The 17,876-nt window shown below is 41.5% G+C and overlaps 1 protein-coding gene across 10 annotated transcripts in view; it reads left to right on the forward strand.

Moving 5' to 3' along the window:
• Positions 1-17,876, forward strand: part of LOC138603576 (mitogen-activated protein kinase kinase kinase kinase 4-like) — a 48,749-nt gene that overhangs the window by 6,572 nt on the left and 24,301 nt on the right. For all 10 annotated transcript variants that reach the window (XM_069675432.1, XM_069675427.1, XM_069675428.1 and 7 more), the window contains exons 3-6: positions 9,698-9,754; positions 15,750-15,875; positions 16,600-16,710; positions 16,795-16,885. In XM_069675432.1, the coding sequence (XP_069531533.1) occupies positions 9,698-9,754; positions 15,750-15,875; positions 16,600-16,710; positions 16,795-16,885 (385 nt within the window). The remainder of the gene's footprint in view (positions 1-9,697; positions 9,755-15,749; positions 15,876-16,599; positions 16,711-16,794; positions 16,886-17,876) is intronic.

Consider the following 17,876-nt stretch of genomic DNA (forward strand, 5'->3'; position numbering starts at 1 on the left):
CCGAATTATCCTTTAAGGTGTCATCATCTCCAAAACAAACATGCAACGTGATTAAAACAAGTAAAACACTGAATAATGCAGTTTCATGTTAAATTCTGTGTTTCTACTATGCTGTTTGGTGGACACAGGACGTCCGTTATCAGAGAAACATGCAGAGCTTTAACTAAAATACTGCATCCAGTTAAAATATATATTTTAAAGATGGATAGATATAGTTTCATTTTTAGGTTTTCTACCTTGACTTAATTGCGGCTTTGTCCCTTTTAAGATGTCCAAACTATTTCCATTTAATTGACCCTTTTTTTTGTCAAAAATTTTTTGGAGGACTTCAACTTTCTTCGCTGCTAGTTAGGACAATGCCTTTGCATTTGTAACACCTAACCCGCAACTAACGCATTTTCACATTAGGTACGATTGCTTGGTACCGTACCCAAGTACGATTGTCCTCCCCCCTCTCCCCAGCTGGTCAGCTTTCACATTAGTAATTTTGCTTCGTACCCGAGTACACCTGCGGTAGGACTCTGAAGCAGAATGTGACGGTAATGCACCTTAAAAAAACGACGGAACATTGTTTATGTTGTCGCTCCAGTGTAGAAAAGCGTGCGAATCGCATGATCCCAAGCACCTGCAATGGAGCTGACCTTCGCACTATGCCTACTATTATTCATATTTTGGAGGAAATCTCAGGAACGACCCTCTCACCTACATTCCTGCGGTATCAGCCCTGCCCGTGCAGTTCAGAGGTTGAGATCGGTGGTGCTGCACCATACGCGGATTTCAGAGGAGACCTTGTAAAAAGCAGTCTACTTGCTGGGTTTGGTACAGCATCTTTTCACACCTGATGCGCACCGTGCCCGAGACCACCTTTTCAATTGGACCCGGGCACGGATCAACGAAACGCTGCCCGAGTACGGCACAGTGTTCACAGTAGTCAAATGAACTGGACTGGATCTCTAATGTTAAAGCCCCCTACAACTACAGATTGACCGCCATGTATTGCATTGATTTCTGCAAGTTACGAAATGAACATAGATTTTTTAACTTTCTGTAACAAGAGTCCGAGTCATAAGATTGGCTAAAGATATTTCCCCTGCTTAAAAACCCTGCAAATTAGCGATGTAGAGATGTCCTTCAAGCCTTTTTGCAAGATTTAAATTCCTGTTCAGTCCTGAGGAAAAACTCCACCATGCATCTTTGATCCCTTACAGCAGGCCGCTACTGCACTGGGATCAATACATGCACAGTCACATCAGCTGGCCTCCTCTTTGAGACTCTTACTCAGCTTTCTGTGCGCGCTCTCTCTTCCCATTCACACATTCACTTGCTCTCGTTGCATTGTCATCCCTCCTTTCTCCTCTCCTCATCTTTCCCCTCCGTCCAGTCGCATTACAGTTCCTCTCCCTCTCCCTCGGCCTCCACCTCGCTCCTCCTTGCTTTTTTATCTTTGTCACTTCCAGCCTGACTTCTCTGGGGAGTGGAAGAAGCAGGGCAGAGGCTGCGTGTGTGAGAATTGGGTCAGTGTGCTTGTATGCAGCAGCAGCAGCAGTGTAAGTCGGGGCGAGGCACAGCCCTGGATGTCATGTGCCTCTTACTGCTGATTGATCGTTTCTTCCTCCAGCATCCATCAGAAACGTGTGAGGACGGTGTAGGCGTAGTTTATACCTCGTGTATCTGCTTCCAAAGGTGAATGGAGGTTTTGACCTGCCTGTTCATCACCTTCTCTCACCCAACCAGTTCAAATGTCACCTTAGATCTTTGCACGACCCTGCACAGGGTGGGGGTCATCCATCCCTCATTACCACAGCTCCACCAGCTAACACCTCACTACACACACTCTCACAAGTGACCTTTTGAAGAAGCAGACCGTGGCACCCTGCAGCTTCCTCCGTCCCTCGCTGTGTGAACTAATAATATGAAACCGAGTTTGTTTTGCACCTACATGGCTGGTTAGTTTCAGCACTCTGTTGTGCGACGGCAGCGCGAGCCTTGTTGGTGGAAAACAGTAGGTTGGAGTCCTGCCAGCGTTTTTTGAAATAGTTGCCAAGTGTGATGGATCTTACATTAATGTGAGGAAGGTAGGGAGGTGGAGGTTCTGGTCAATTAGGCTGCAGTGGATGTGAGCCTGGTGGAGAAGTGTATGGGAAACAGTACTCCCCCCTGCTTCCACACAGACCGCTAACGATGCTGCTGAGCATTACTGCTCGCTCCCGCTAAGTGAAATTCCACCCTAAAACACAAATCATTTGTTTCCTGACAGTACACTTAACACACACATTCCTAAATTTTAAACCTGGGTCCTATTTTTACATATATTGGCGTCTAAATAGGCACAAAACAATTGGCTTTAATCCAGCTAGCCACTGTGAGACAGCCTATAATGCCTATACAATCATTTTCGCCACAGAAATTTTATTATTGTTTTATGTTTTAATTAATTTATTATTTTAAGTGTCAGACAACATTACAGAAAGGATGAGTAAAGAAATAGACCTTCTTGTTATGGTAAGATGCTTTTTTGAAACCAGAAGCAGCCGTTTCATCTCTCTCCTTAAAGACACCAGACTCCATTGACAAAAACAGCAATTTTACCTCACAGAAACACAGGAGTTGCTGGTCTACCGCTGCCTTGACCAGTTAGTTTGTTTGTGTTTTGTGGCGATTTCTGTGTTTTTAAAGGAGTAGCTAGGATCTGAAAATAAAACATCACATTAACTAACAACCTATTTGAGGCTGCGGTAGATCAGCAACTCCATGGACCTGCAAGATTAAATTAGTGTTTTTTGTTAATGAGGTCTGGTAGGGTTGAAAAGAGAGATGTAACAGCTATTTCTGGTTTAAAAAAAGGGAGTCTTACTATAACAAAAAGGTTATAGTAGTTGTAGAGATCCTTTCCTTGATGTTGTCAGACACTCACCAATAAAATCTGAGCCTGTCCGTGGCAAAAACAAGAACCTAGTGTACTTTGATCTGGTGCATTTGCCCGCGAGGATTATATTGCAGCCATTACAGCCTGTTCACATCTACAAGCTGAAGCAATACAAAAGCTTTTTCATTCAAGTCATTTAGACCTTGGGATGGGCGATATGACCTATAATTTATATCCCGGTATTTATTTTCCTGTTGGCGGTATCTGTATTATATTGTGGTATTACAAAATGAAAATGCACTCCACTCAAAACATGATTCCAGCTCTTTTTGCTCTGCTGTCAATGTAAGGAAACACATCGATGTGTTTTCATGTAATTATAAACAATTAACAATTTTACTTAATGTTATATGGGACTTTAAAGTCTATTTTACAAAACAAAAATCCCCTCAGAAAACAGCATTTTCATCTCTCTCCCCAAAGCCACCAGACTCTATTGACAAAAACGGTAATTTTACCTCATATTATGGCAGTTACTGGTCTACCGCTGCCTTGATAAATGAGTTTGTTTGTTTGTATTTATGTTCAACTTTTTAATTTTAACGGTTTGTGTGAATTTAGGAAGAACACAATAACAGAGACACACAAACCATTTGAGGCAGCGGTAGACCAGCGACTTCATGGATCTGCAAGATTAAATTTGTGTTTTTGTCAATGGAGTTTGGTGGCTTTGAAGAGAGAGATAAAACAGATGTTTCTGATTTAAGATACAGGATCTTCCCATAACAATCCTTCGGGATCCTTTTTGTCATGTTATTAGTGCATGTTTTTCGCCACTGACACGCTCATTGTAAGTTTTTATTAGTGGGTATACTTTGATTGGGCACATTTGCCTGCAAAGACAACATTGCAATCATTACCGCCTCGTAGCTGCTGGCTGAAACAATACCAAAACTTTTCTACCTATTAGTCATTCAGACCCCAAACTATGTTAAAATAGGACCCAGGTTTAAAAATACCACAACTACCCTTTAATACACGCCTGTGATCTTACACTCATTTCATGACCTCATCAGCCAGCATTCCTTTTAATAGAGCAGCCTTTTTGGGCCTTGCTTATCATGTTTCTAGCGTTGAGTGAGATTCCTCCTCCACAACGTTGTTAATCGAGCCCTCGTAGAACAGCGCGTTTTGTTTTTAGGGTAGATTTTAACTTAATGTCTCTGCTTTCAAGGCTATAAGTCAGTCAGTGGTTTAGTGCCGAGCTGGAGAGAGGCCAGCAGCACATCTGGCCACGCTTAAGAGGAGCTGCGACGGGAGGAGAGGAGATGGAGGCCGGGGAGGGCTGAGTGATAGCTCGGTGCCTCAGATAACCCCTCCGCAGACACGCCCCGCTGGCTGCTGCAAGGGGGCATTGTAGCTCTCCTGTGACCAACCAGTGCCTGTTTGAAGACACCCAACCAGGGGGCAAGAACTGTTATCATCAGTTGATTATTGATTGGCTGATTTAATCTTTTGGGAATGGGAACATTCAGCTTATTTTAGCTCATCACAAATGGTGTCAGCAAGTCAAAGGCCTGAAAAATCCTTTATATGAAGGTTTTTAGACAAAGCAGACAGAACTACATTTCCAGCTACAGCTGTTTTACACATCACTTATCATTCATTTAATTTTTTGTAATGCTAAAATGCCTAAACATCCCCTAGTTTCAGCCACATGAAGAGAGCCTGCTTGTTTGTGTTTTATGTGTTTTTCCGTATTTCAAAGACAATGCAGGGATGAAGTAAAAAGCAAGTCAGGAAAGTTGTGCTTCATCCAGGCATCTCATTACTCATATGCTAATGTTGCATAACCCAGTTGTTTTGTGGTTTAGAATGCAGTAATGATGTGGTCGAGATAACCCGCTCTCCACCCAGAGACTGAGAAACATTTGGGTTTATCCGATCGTATATTCATCAGAGTCAGTGTGAAGGAATCCTTTAAGCCCTTTAAATCTTGAATCTAATCAATGTAAACAGACGTTTTTGTTCCGCTGTTTGCACACATATCTGTAGTTAATTTAAGAATTAGCAGCTGTGGTTTGTTAGCGCCAAGACGCAGGATTTGTGGCATTGTTATTGAACAAGACCAAGGAAGAGAAACCAGTCACTCATGATACGGACATCAAAATGTTACAGCATGTAACCTGCAGTGTTTACACCTGGTGTTGGCTTCAACAAACACTATTTTCCGTCATAAGACAAAAGTTGTAGCAATGAGTCAGAGTCGACTTTCTGTTTGGGATTTGTAGCTACAAACAAAACGGTGATTCATGCAGCAGCGTTATGTTTACAATACGCAATCCATTCATGAAAACGAGACTCCTTGTTGCATAGAGAACCAGTTTCGATGGTTGAATACGGCAGCTCTTTAGTGGACTAGTAGGTTCCCTTGCTAGACTAAAATGTCCACTTGATTAGTTGTATAGTAATAAACTATATCTAATATGCTTTTATCATAACCAATGTACTTGTTTAATCTCAATTAACTTAAAATAGCAAATATTAATATGTGAGAGTTTATAAACAGTAAATTTAATGTTTGGAAGAGAGGCGATGTAGTTTTTGCTCAACAGCAACCACAGCAGCCACAAGCAGCCATGTCACAATGATAGCACATTTGATTTCCCCGGACTCATCCACAGGAGGGGAGCAAACGAGTACTCGGTTAAACGAGTTTTTTCTGACCGATAACCGACCCTCATTAATGGTCATTAATCGTTAACCTATAAGAATTAAAGATCACGGGCGCTGGTTTAGCTCAGCGTTTACATCGGCGACCATATTCAGAAGCTACAGTCCTCGATGTGGCGGCCCCCGGGTTCAACTCCCGCCTCTCCTCGGCCCTTTTCCGCGTGTCGCCCCCCACTCTCTCTTCCTCTGTTTCTGACACTATCCACTGCTCTCTGTCAATAAAGGCATAAAATGCAAAAAATAAAAAGAATTAAAGATAATTTTTGAAAAACAGCTGGAGACCGACAAGAAGCTCTCCATTATGCACGCTCGTTCTAATGCACGCTCTCTCGCAGAAACACACACGCAACTTAAAAAGTTTTTAATGAAGTGGATTCCCTGATAATGCAGACCTGAGGGTAAGAAATGTTCAGATGTCGTGAGCACAGAGGACTTATTTAATATTCCATAGCTCTCCAGTCCCTTGTGAAACATTGCCTCCATATAGGCGACGACATGCTGTCACAGTATTTTAAACAATAATGCAGAGGGCGCTCTGCAGGACAAATGATCCCTGGGCTTTTTAAAATATACTCAAGCATCTTTTTCTGCACTATTGTGTTAAAAAAATGGAAGTTATCATATAGAGGCACATTGGCCAGCATGTAGGCCAATTTGTAACATATACTGTATATACAGATAACACTGTGTCAGCCCTCTTGTATCTCTAAAGCACTCCTGAGAATTTCCAGGAAGTTTTAAGACAGTCTGCTCCTGAACTTTGCCAGACTCTTGCACACACGTCCCTCACAGCGGGAGATTTTCCCTGTCGGACAGGTGGACAGTCGGTGCGCTGCGGTTCCAGCAACTGGCAAACCATTTAATCGTTGTCTCTCACAGCCAGAAGCTCCTGAATCTCTTCATCTCTCCAGTTTGCAGACATCTTTGCTGTCCTCTTGTAAATGATCCTTCTTCTTCAACCTCAGATGTTTTTAATGGTTTAGCACCATCGCCAACCCGCCGGGCAATGTCTGGACATTTTCAGGAGTGCAGAGCATGTGTGAAAGGGGCTTAAAAAAGCAGGAAATAATGTCGGCACTATCTTGGTAATGTCTGTTTTACATCAATATCTATTCAAAGTTCCCTAGCTTGAACCAGACCAAGTAAGTCTGCAGAAGCTTGTGGAAATTAGCAAGATCTTAGCTTCCTGTTGTTGGAGGAAGATTGTGTAAAGCCAGACGATGTAACCTATGACAGAAGGAATATCACAATCAATTTCCTGTTCAGATAATTAAGTTAGTAATTAATTGGTTCAGCTCAATAATTCATAGTTAATAGAAAACAAAGACAAAAACAAGAGATTTCATTGAATGGCTGCAAATGATTATTGAGGCGAAGAATTTTCTTTCTTTAATTAATTAGTTAATTTTCTAATTGCACTTAAGTTATAGGGTGAGGCGTAAGGGTTAGTCGACAACTGACTTCCTCTTTGTAACATCTGTGACCAGTGAACCCAGAGCAGCCGGCCACATCAGCCATCAGCGGTAGCAGCTAGCACACTGGGAGCTGACAGCCGTAATGTCAGCTCCAGTGTTGTTTTTGTGTTGGCGACCCCTGGGATCAAAGTGGAGAGGATTAAAGGCATTGTAAAGTGTCTCTCTCATCCCCCCCTCTCCTGCCCGGTGAAAAGAGAGAGGGCCCCTAAGCCTGCATGGCTTTTATTGTCATAATCCATACAGTTTCAATTGACTATGGAATGCACTGGCTGAGATGATGGTGCTGCTGTTGGGGGGCGTGTTTAAATGTGTGTGTGAGTGTGCATTTTATGTGTGTCCTCCCCTTTGCAGCCATGCAGTGTATTGATGTCCCTGACACAGTTGCTGCAGTGACCAGTGCAGACACAGCAGCAGCGGCAGCGGCAGCGCTATCACTGCAGTGTTGTCCTAAAGAGTCAGAGGGGGAATACCCACTCCCAAAAATGTCCCATGTTTTATCTCCTCCAGGGGGTGAGGAGCGAGGGAGGGAGGGGATGTAGAGGCCTCTATTTCGGTCCTTTGTTTATGTAAGGAGTGGCAGGAGGGTGTTAGGAGAGCAAAGGAGTCTGGGAATGTTGGGGCGGTATAGCTTGGGAATAATATGCTCATCTGTGGTATGTACTGTATATAGTAGGTTTACTTATAGCGTGGGATACTTCTGGTTTCAGAGTGTAATATAAGGATGGGAACCTTTAAACGATTGACTTCAGCTGATTGATTGCTATGTCACGTATACGTTGACAACAGTAGATATGTAAAATAAGTGTTATTTACATTCTGCAATTAATACAATTAACTACCAATAATTCATATTTCAATTAATCTATCTATTGTTTTGTATCGTCCAACAAATGCATCCCGTCCATAAACATATCATAGAACACAATGGCCACAATGCTCACAGGCGCAAGGTTGATGCAAAATTAAAGGCGCTAAATATATATTTGTTCCTTTTCTCTTAAGCTGCTTTCCGCTAACACTCAGCTTTTTTTCTTAGTGGGAAAGATTAAAATCTGCATTCAGACCCGGGTCAAATGACTCTGCAGTAGACCCGGGTAATTATCGTCTCAGCTCCGATCGGCACTGAAGGCAACACAAAACCCGTGTCAACACGCTAAGCTCCGCCCCTTCCCAGCGCTATGCTATGCTCCGTCTGTAACTTCTGCATCTTATAACTGCAATTCTGCAGCTACAAATTCCGCCCGTCTCCGTCCGAGCAGTGCTCGAACATCATTCCACACTTGACAGCGCTGAGTTTGATAAACAGACTGAATGAGCAATAGATCTAAGACCTTACCACCGTAACATCTTCACTGTTTACTAACCCTGTCTCCGGTGCGTTTGTGACGTCAGACGGTGACGCAGCAGAAAAGAGACTGACAGGAGGATACTGTCAGGAGGAGACAATTGGCATCTATAAGTGTGTCTTCCTGGGTCTGAACGCTTCCCTGTCAACACGCTACATTTAGGAGGGGTATTACACCTTCTGTGTTTCCGCTACATACATTTTGCAGCTGCAGTCCGCTTCTTATTTCTGTGATGTGTCCTGAAGTTGCAATTAAACGACTCAGCGGAGATGTCCGCTCCAAATTAACAGTCTTTCATCCTCTCTTCGTTGAGGACGAGCACGTAAACAGTGACAGGAGTCACATGGTGTCAATCACACGTGAAATCGTGGCAACCAATTAAACAACAGCGGGACCAGTTTACTTCTAACGGCAAAACGGGTCCGCTCCGCATCGCTGACATTGTGCGCTCTCTCTCCAAACAGAATGATACACTGTTCTATTACTCAATGTAAACAATCCACGTGCAGCTGTGCGCTCAGTATCAAACTTTCAGCTCCCTTAAAGTAGATTGTGAATTAAAACTTAATAAGGTGAAGAAGAGAGTACTATTAAAGTTCTAGAAATACATGTGATGTGGTGCTTCTGACAGAAATCATTGATATATGCGATTAATTCATTACAAGGCCTGTAATTAATAAGATTTTTTTTTTTAATTTATAAAGGCAAAAGCCAAAAAATGATTCTACTCACACTTGTCAAAGAAACGCTGTGATCCATGTTTGAAATACGCAGTAAAAAGGAACCTCTATAGAGAAACGCTTCATTGACAGTTGTTTGTACGGTAGCCCTAAGCGGACATGCATCCATACACTTTATTTACTCAGTATTCCAGTGATAACGAGTCATTTCTGTTTGTTTTCTCGAGATTTTGACTTAGATTTCTCTTTATCTCGAGATAACAACGCTGCACCACTGTAACATCAGATGATCATACCTCATATCCCCAACAAATATACAAACAGGTTTAACTTCCCTCATTAGTGGGGGAAATGGCAGCATGGCATGTCCTGGTCTGTAATATCACAGTGACCAGCCTGTTGTGTTATCTCGAGATAACGAGATAAATAAGTTGTGAGAAAACAACCGGAAATGATTCCTTATCACGGGAAAACAGAGTAAATACAATTTACGGATGCATGTCCACTTAAGGCTTCCGTAGTTGCATTATAATAATATAATCTGTTAATAAGTAAAGTGTGAATGACGCTCACCTCTTTGTTTTTCTCCCCTCTCAGGGACGTCATGTCAAGACTGGACAGCTGGCTGCCATCAAAGTCATGGACGTCACAGAGGTAAGGCCGAACAGTGTCAATAAGGGCAGTGTTGGAAGGCTAACAATTAAAAGCAACTTACTGAAACAACAGCACCATAGTTGTTGCTTTTTCCATCATTAATAAGATGATGTAGCCTGATTTCAGTCACAGTTTGGCTTGTGGTTTCACAATCACACTTTGCCTGGTACATTCTGTCTTTTCTGTCTTTCCGGAGACTTACATGTCAGGTATTTACTGAGCTTTTAGTCACAGCTTGGAAAGTGATGAGGTAGTTGCAAGAGTTTTTTTTTCATTTATATCCCTCCAATTAGATTCTAAATTGTGGTTTGTGAGTTAAAAAGATGAAAATATCTGCTCTCAAACATCACACTTGGATATGTTTTGCTCTTGTCTGGTTAATATTAAATTAATAGACATTCCATTAGATCTGACGTCTGAATGTTTCTGAGCTTACAGAGAAAATGCCCCCTCTATGATAAACAGCAGGGGGAGGGGGCAGAGGCAACAGGATGCTTATTGAGTGAAGTGCGTCATTTAGCGGCTAACGTGCTGCCCTCAGCTGTGGGAGGTCCCGTCTGCAGATGAGAGAACCGCACATGCACACATATGCAGGAACACAAAGCAGAGTCAGAGTGAAGGCCAGAACCACCCACACAGGCCATAGTAATGAGTGTGCAATCATCTGGATGCACATGCACCACATACAGAGACAAGGGGAGAGAAGTCTGTATTTTCCCAAATGCATCATTCCCCTTATACGGACGCATTGACCAATATTCAGTGCCACATGTTCCCGACATACACCTCGTCTGTGATCGACATAACCCCTCAGCAGCAGGTCGACCGTCTGCCCCGACTTGCCTGCTGCCACTCCTCACATCAGCCTACGTCACGTTGACTCAGATTTGACACACTTGCCTGATTTGTTATCATGTGTAACCGGGGGAAAGAGTGTTGCCTAATCACGTCCTGTTCTGTGACAGGATGGTGCTGTAGGTGTGTTTTGCAGACATGTAGTAACTTATAGATGTTGAATGAAGGTGACATAAAGTAGGTCCCCATTGAGGAGAACCTGTTCTATTGTATGTTGCACAATATGGTATAGCTATTTGCCTTTAATAGTAGTGAGAAATAGTCTATTATGTAGGGACTTGTATCTCTGCAAAAATAGCCTGTATAAAATAAGTGGATGGAGCCACAGTGATGCGAACAAATTGGTTTTGCAAACTAAAGTTTTGAAGCCTCTAGTTTGGCATTTTTGCTGCCGCCATCTTGGTTTCTTTGGAGCCCTTTGAAGGCATCTTATTTGGTGAAAAAGAAGGTGCTGGAGAGGGGAAGGAGTCAGCAAATGCTAAGTTATCAGTTAGCGCCAGGGCTAGCTTGGTTGGCAAGTTGCAGTTGACTGCTCAGTGTCTTTTAGTGCAACCAAACGCTAAATAAGGACCTTTACAGGTCACCTTGGCAGCTACCTGTCAGTCAAAGGTAGATGCATAATGCTGTATTGAAGAAGACTTGAAATGAGACCATAAATAATTACTGAGGTCATAAATCAAGAGAGAAGTAGGCTAATTTTCCTATAGACTTTTATACAGTTGAACTTCTTGCAGCCAGTGGAGTCGCCCCCTGCTGGCTATTAAAAAGACTGGCGGCTAAGGTTTTATATAACACTGACTAATATTGGGTGTGTATGTTAAACACTAACCTGTGCTGTTGTAAATGTCCTGCACAGATATCATGAGCCAGATTTTTATTACCTGCAGACAAATAACAAATGAGTCATCGTGCTTGTCTCCAGCATTTACCCGAAATAACTTAGTTACAGGAAGGGCTTTAATTGATCAGGGTGACTGAGGGCATCAAACAGAATGGACAATGACCTTTGATATATAGACTGAGGCTGTTTTCAGTTGGAGTTTTAAATGACAGATATAACCTAGTTCTAATTGTAGTTTTAGACAATCTGATTGGAATTTGAAGCTATTTTCTGACAGTTTACAGCCCAAATAATGAATGAATAAAATAACAAAATAATATGCAGATTCATTAAAAGGAAGCACAAGTGCCTTGGTAGATAGAGATGATATTCTTTCAGATATTGCATTAATATTTGGCCAACACAACACAAGGTTTTGGACTTCCACAGGCACACTGTGCTGTCCAGTATCACTCTGACCCACATTCTCCAATCCAAACACTCCTCCTCAGCGCTGCCATAAAGCCCTGAAGTAAAAATAGAGGTCTTTTGTACTTAAGCTTTGTGTTCTGATATGTTGCAGGCATTTCCAATCATTGCAATTATTTTACCATGCAGTGTGAACACAAATACTTGCTAGACTTGAAGAAAATGGTATATGAAAATGACCAAAGTAAATCCGAATAATGCACAATTGTGGCGCTGAACCGGGAGTCAGAGGTCTTACAGCTGCACAGTTGAGATCGGAAAATTGTCCTCTGGCCCTTTAAATTTACAAATTTAAAAATAGGTTTTGAGTCAGTCACATTTTCTTCTGTATTGTCCTTAGTTTAAAGAGTTAGGAAATGTTTGTTTAACATCAATTTTAATCTAAATTGCTGTGTTGGTCTCTTGTCTCTGTTTCTAAATAATGGGCTCCTCTAAGCTTGTTTTGGGCTGGGTATTACAATCTATGCATGCAAAATAATCAAATCAAAACAAATCAAAAATCCAAAAAACTTGACAGGACAATTTGTGCAGATTGAAGCTCTGTTCTTCTGTAGCTGCAGTGGTAAAGGCTGGAATAGTTTGTTCACAAACGTTGCAGCAACTGCAAATACATCATTGTACACTGATTAATGCAGGAGTGACAGCATTGCAGGACTCTTTAAAGGAAATCTGGAGTAAGGATACCTGGTGATTAAAACACTGAATAAAGCTTTTTTACAATAATTTTTCACATGCTTTTTGGGTACACAGGATGTCAAGAGGGGCTGCAAGCGGAGCTGCTGCTAGCTTATTTCACAGTGCTGCTCAGTTTGTCTCAGGTTAGGATCCCTTCTGTGTTCATTTATTGGAGGTTTTCTGAAAGACGAATTATCCACACAGGTTTCCTCCTCTTCAAAACAGACGGACAGGTCATTCAACTGGTAAAAACACTAAATAACGCAGTTTTGTGTTAAAATTCGTGTTTTTTTCAGACACTCTTTGGCGAAGCTTCAGTGACTGAGAGCTGAGCCTCTGCTAAGTTTAGCACACAAGCTGAAATAAATCCGTCTTCAGGTTAAAGGAATGAGCTGAAAATGAAATTGACATGACGTGCAACACCAGGAAAGTTGTCGGAAATGTTTTAATGCCTGAGCAAAAGTTAGCACATCTGGGAAACATCATTTTACAGATTAAAAATTAGGCTCCTGAAAGCTGGTATAGGATTTTGGTGTGGTGCTAGACTGCAAAAAAACGGAACTGTCAAAGGTTCATATTTACCAAGTGAGTCAGCCAAAGCCCTCATTTAAACCCTGCATTATATTCTCTTTATCTTCAAGCATGATGCACAAATACGTCTGACCTCGTACCACAGATTTGTAACCTCTTATGCATGTCTATTGTACATTGACACATTTACCCTCTCATATCCTCTGTGTGGCTCCACTCCTCCTCCTCCTCTTCTTCTTCTTTCCTTCTCTGTTTTTCACCATATGATTGTGTCAGTCTTTCCCTCACCTCACCACCTGACTCGGGGCAGTGAAGCCTTCGCTGCTGGGAGTGTGATAATCCAACAGCTGCACAGCAGAGCAGAGCGGGGGAGGATGGGGGAGGGAGGAAATGTTGGAGGGGGGGTGTGAAAGGCTTACGTCAACTCAAACGAGTCATGCAGCAGCAGTATGGCCGCCTGCATAGACAGCCAACTGCCATTTTGCTAAAGATAATGCACGCTCATGATACAGTGTAGTAACGTGCATGCATCTTTTTATTCATTTCAACATTGTACAGCCTTCTCAAATACTAGAATGAGTCTAAATACAAAGAGGCAAACCCCTTACATTGTAGCCTGCAGTGATAACGCTGCACAAGCACCCCCTCCTTTTCTTTCCGTCCCCCTCCTCCCACTGTACTTCCTATAGGAGAAGCCGTGTAACCACAGAGCAACGCAGGCGGATCCCTGCATGTGTTCAATTATTGAGTCACTGTTAATCATCGTCAAGCTGCTATTGGGTGCAAGCAGGAAGTTAGCACTGCAGCTAGTTGTGACCTTTTAATCAAGATGTGAAAGTGGACATGTTAGTTGCTTTTACGGTCACTAAAGGTCATTTACAGTAGAGATGGCATCACAGCATTAAAGGGGAATTTAGGGCCAGATTTCTACTAATTTTGGGGTCTAAATGAGTAAAGGACATCAGTAGATTGCTTCATCCAACAGCCAAAAGATATAGATGGCTGCACCAAAGTCTTTAATGGCAAATGCAATGAATCAAAGTGCATTCTGGGCCTGTGCCCTATTTTATATTATTTGGGGGTCAGCTAGCAGATGTAAAACAGGCTGTAATGGCTGCAAAGTAATCTTTCAGGGCAAAAAGGAAAGGACCACTGCACAGGTACACATAATTATAGTGTTTAATCTGAGCTAACCCTTTATAACGCCAAAGTCGCACAAAAACACCAACAAACTAACCGATCGAGGCAGCTGCAGACCAGCAGCTTCAATTTGCAAGGAAAAATTGCCGTTTTTTTCAATGGAGTCTGGTGGCTGTTTGATAACATAACTGTTTAATAGTTGCATACAGATATAACCCATTATTATCAAGGTATGACCGTTTAAACGAACAAAATAGAAACAGCGGTTACATCACTCTCTTCAAAGATACCAAACTCCATTGACAAAAAGAGCAATTTTACCTTGCAGTGAAATGGAGTTGCTGCTCCACCGCTGCCTGGATTAATTAGTCTGTTTGTGTTATTGTGTTGTGTATGACCTGAGCTAACTCTTAAAAGCTCCAAAGTCACACAGTCATGCAAACAAGCTAACCAGTTGAGGTCGCAGTAGACAGGCAACTCCCATTTCTTGCAAAAGGGAAAATTAGTGTTTTTGTGAACAGGGTTTGGTGGCTATGAGGAAAGCGTTTTAACAGCTGTTTCTGGTAAAGAAGATGATTTTATTTTATCTAAAAGGTGCATTTCTTTAGGGATTCTTTCCAATGTCAGGTTAATTTGCCCATTGCAGCCATAACAGCCTGTTTCAAGCCAGTAAGACCCCAAACTATACACCAAAAAGGGGCCCTCTTTGATACTACATTTATTTGTTTGTTTAGCTTTGTTAACACTGGATAAACTCCAATGGTTTCAATATTGTATCATGTATGTATGTATGGGATTTCATTGTGATTAGCAGTTATGTTTATTTTAGGTTGCAAAGATTGTTAAAGGTATACTTTAGCGTTCATCCTAAACCGAGTATACAAGATTTTCTGTGTTTTTGCAGGTATATAATCAGGTCATTCGTAGCTTTCTTACAGGCTCTAAAAAAGGATCATCTAAGCTAGATATTAATGTATATCTTTGGGGGATTTACCATTGATATATGTATACATGTGTATATATATATATATATATATATTATATATATTTATATATTTATATATTTTTTTTTTTTACAAGGGATTACCGATAATGGCTACTGTACACATCTACTGGCATTGAGACTCACTCATGCATCATTAATCCCCAAACAAAGGAATCATTTGCCAGTAGACAGTCGACTCATGCTGCGTTGTTGTAAATTGGAGTCCTTGCTGCACAATGAATAAGACCCAACCATGCTGTAATAAAACCACACCAGGGCGTTGTCACATTTTCTATGACCTTAAATATGGACGTTGATTGATTTTAAATTGAAATGAAATGTCATTTAAAGCCAAACGATGACTAAAGCTCCACAAACCCACACAGTGATGATTGTATTTCATCATACAGATTTTCCACTGGAAGGATGAACTCGATCTTTATCACGATCTTTTTATAGCTCTGTAACTTGAGTGTGTGTGTTTCTGTGTTTGTGTCTAGGATGAAGAGGAGGAAATTAAGCTGGAGATCAATATGCTGAAGAAGTACTCCCACCATCGAAACATAGCCACCTATTACGGTGCTTTCATTAAGAAGAGCCCCCCGGGACACGACGACCAGCTATGGGTGAGTCGTCAAATACATTCAAGAATTAAAAGTTAAAAAGATTTATTTAATCTATAAATATGTCATTACTGGAATAATCCATACATAGATAACCCTTTTTGTTAAGGTAAGATGTTTTTTATTTTAACCAGAAACAGACATTACAGCATGCTTTCAAAGCCACCAAACTCAATTAATAAAACAGTCATTTTATCTGGTATAACACCAGAGTTATTTGTTTACCACTGCCTCAACTTGTTAGATTTACTATTTGTGTTTTTGTTGTTTTGGATCCTAAATAAGCCGTTTAACGACCAAAGACACACAAAAATATTAAACAAACCAACCAGATGAGGCAACGATACAACAGCAACCCCAGCTTTCTGCGGGGTAAAATTGCTGTTTTTCTCAATGGAGTCTGGTGGGCTTTGAAGAGAGCGACGTAACGGCTGTTTCTGCTTATAAGAAAGCATCTTAGCCTTTAACAAAAAAGTCAATCCTTTCTAAAATGTTGTCTGACACTTTGATTAACACTTCAGTGCCAAAAACAAGCACTTCTTTTTTAACTTACTTTCCTTTGGCGCATTTAAATACAAGGATTATGTTGCAGCACTTACTATCTGTCTGTTGAGGCCTACTGGAGCTACTACTATATTATATCTTCTCTCCCTGACCTTTAACTATCTTTTATAGTTCATACTACTTGTTGTATCTTCTAATTGCTTCATACAACCTGTTCCTTTAGTTGGTGATGGAGTTCTGTGGAGCCGGTTCCATCACAGACCTGGTGAAGAACACGAAGGGGAACCAGCTGAAGGAGGACTGGATCGCTTACATCTCCAGAGAGATCCTTAGAGTGAGCTCAATCTCCTCTCCTCTCTTCTTATCTCCTGTCCTCTCCCACTGTTACTCATGTCCTGTTTGTCTCTCTCTCCTTCAGGGTCTTGCTCACCTACACGCTCACCACGTCATCCACCGTGACATCAAGGGCCAGAACGTCCTGTTGACTGAGAATGCTGAAGTCAAGCTAGGTAAGGGTTGTCGTGTCTTCATGTAGGAAGTCCATCAGTCATATTCAAGAGCTGAATGAGAAAAAGGGCATTTAAATCTTCCTCTTCTTATGTTAAGTGTTTTTAAAGATGCATTACAGGTTTCAGCCCTAAATCCTAAGCTTATTTATTGTTTTGCTACAAAATATCAGAGCAGAACAAATGTATATTGGAGCTGTTGACATGGTTTATAGACGTTTTTCACAGTCTGAGTCTGGCATGGCCAAGAATTGATTTTGTCCAGACTGACACAGGACTATATCACAGTCATCTTGCTCAGTGTGAAATGCATTGATTGTTATCATCTCAGTCTATAGGCGTCTTAACTCTTTTTTCACAACACAAAGGAGGGGTCGTTTAGTGTGCTAATGTTTTAAGGTACTTTCTCCTTTAAAAACAAAGCACACTCCCACGTTCATCTCCATTTTGTGCTACATTCCAGCTCATGTTCAAATTTAGCATCAAACTAAGACTTAAAATTAGCCTGAAGTTGGTGAATCATGGGTAATTTCAGTGTGTCTTTGGGAGTTAGCTGTATAGGATGTCTGACGTGACGCTGGACGAGGACGTGAAGTAGCTAGTTCTTCCTCTTGGCCTACATACACTCATCATGCTGCACTTTGTGCTGTTTTTTTTAGCTGCTTCAACAAGTTAGCTGTTACTTTGCAGTGCAGACACAGGTTTCATGCTTAGCTCCGCCTACCCTCTCTGGCAGACCAACCACTGCTGGGTAATGGAAAAAACATCACTAACTGGGCGTCGCTTGGGATTTTTTCTGCGAAAGTTGCCAAAGACACCCAGTCTGTAATACTGCAAATGCAAAGGCTTTCATCAGTGGGCCATAGGCTCAGTCACCATTGTGTTACCTCATTCGACAATAGATAGTGACTTAATAGACTTTTATTTAAATGTGTTACTTTAACATCACTCGCCCTAAACCTGAAACTCCTCCACACAAGTGCTGAGGGGCCGT

This window comes from Semicossyphus pulcher, unplaced genomic scaffold (assembly GCF_022749685.1).
Source record: "Semicossyphus pulcher isolate SPU_LCO1_2020_fin unplaced genomic scaffold, fSemPul1.0.p SCAF_24, whole genome shotgun sequence".
Lineage (NCBI taxonomy): Eukaryota > Metazoa > Chordata > Actinopteri > Labriformes > Labridae > Semicossyphus > Semicossyphus pulcher.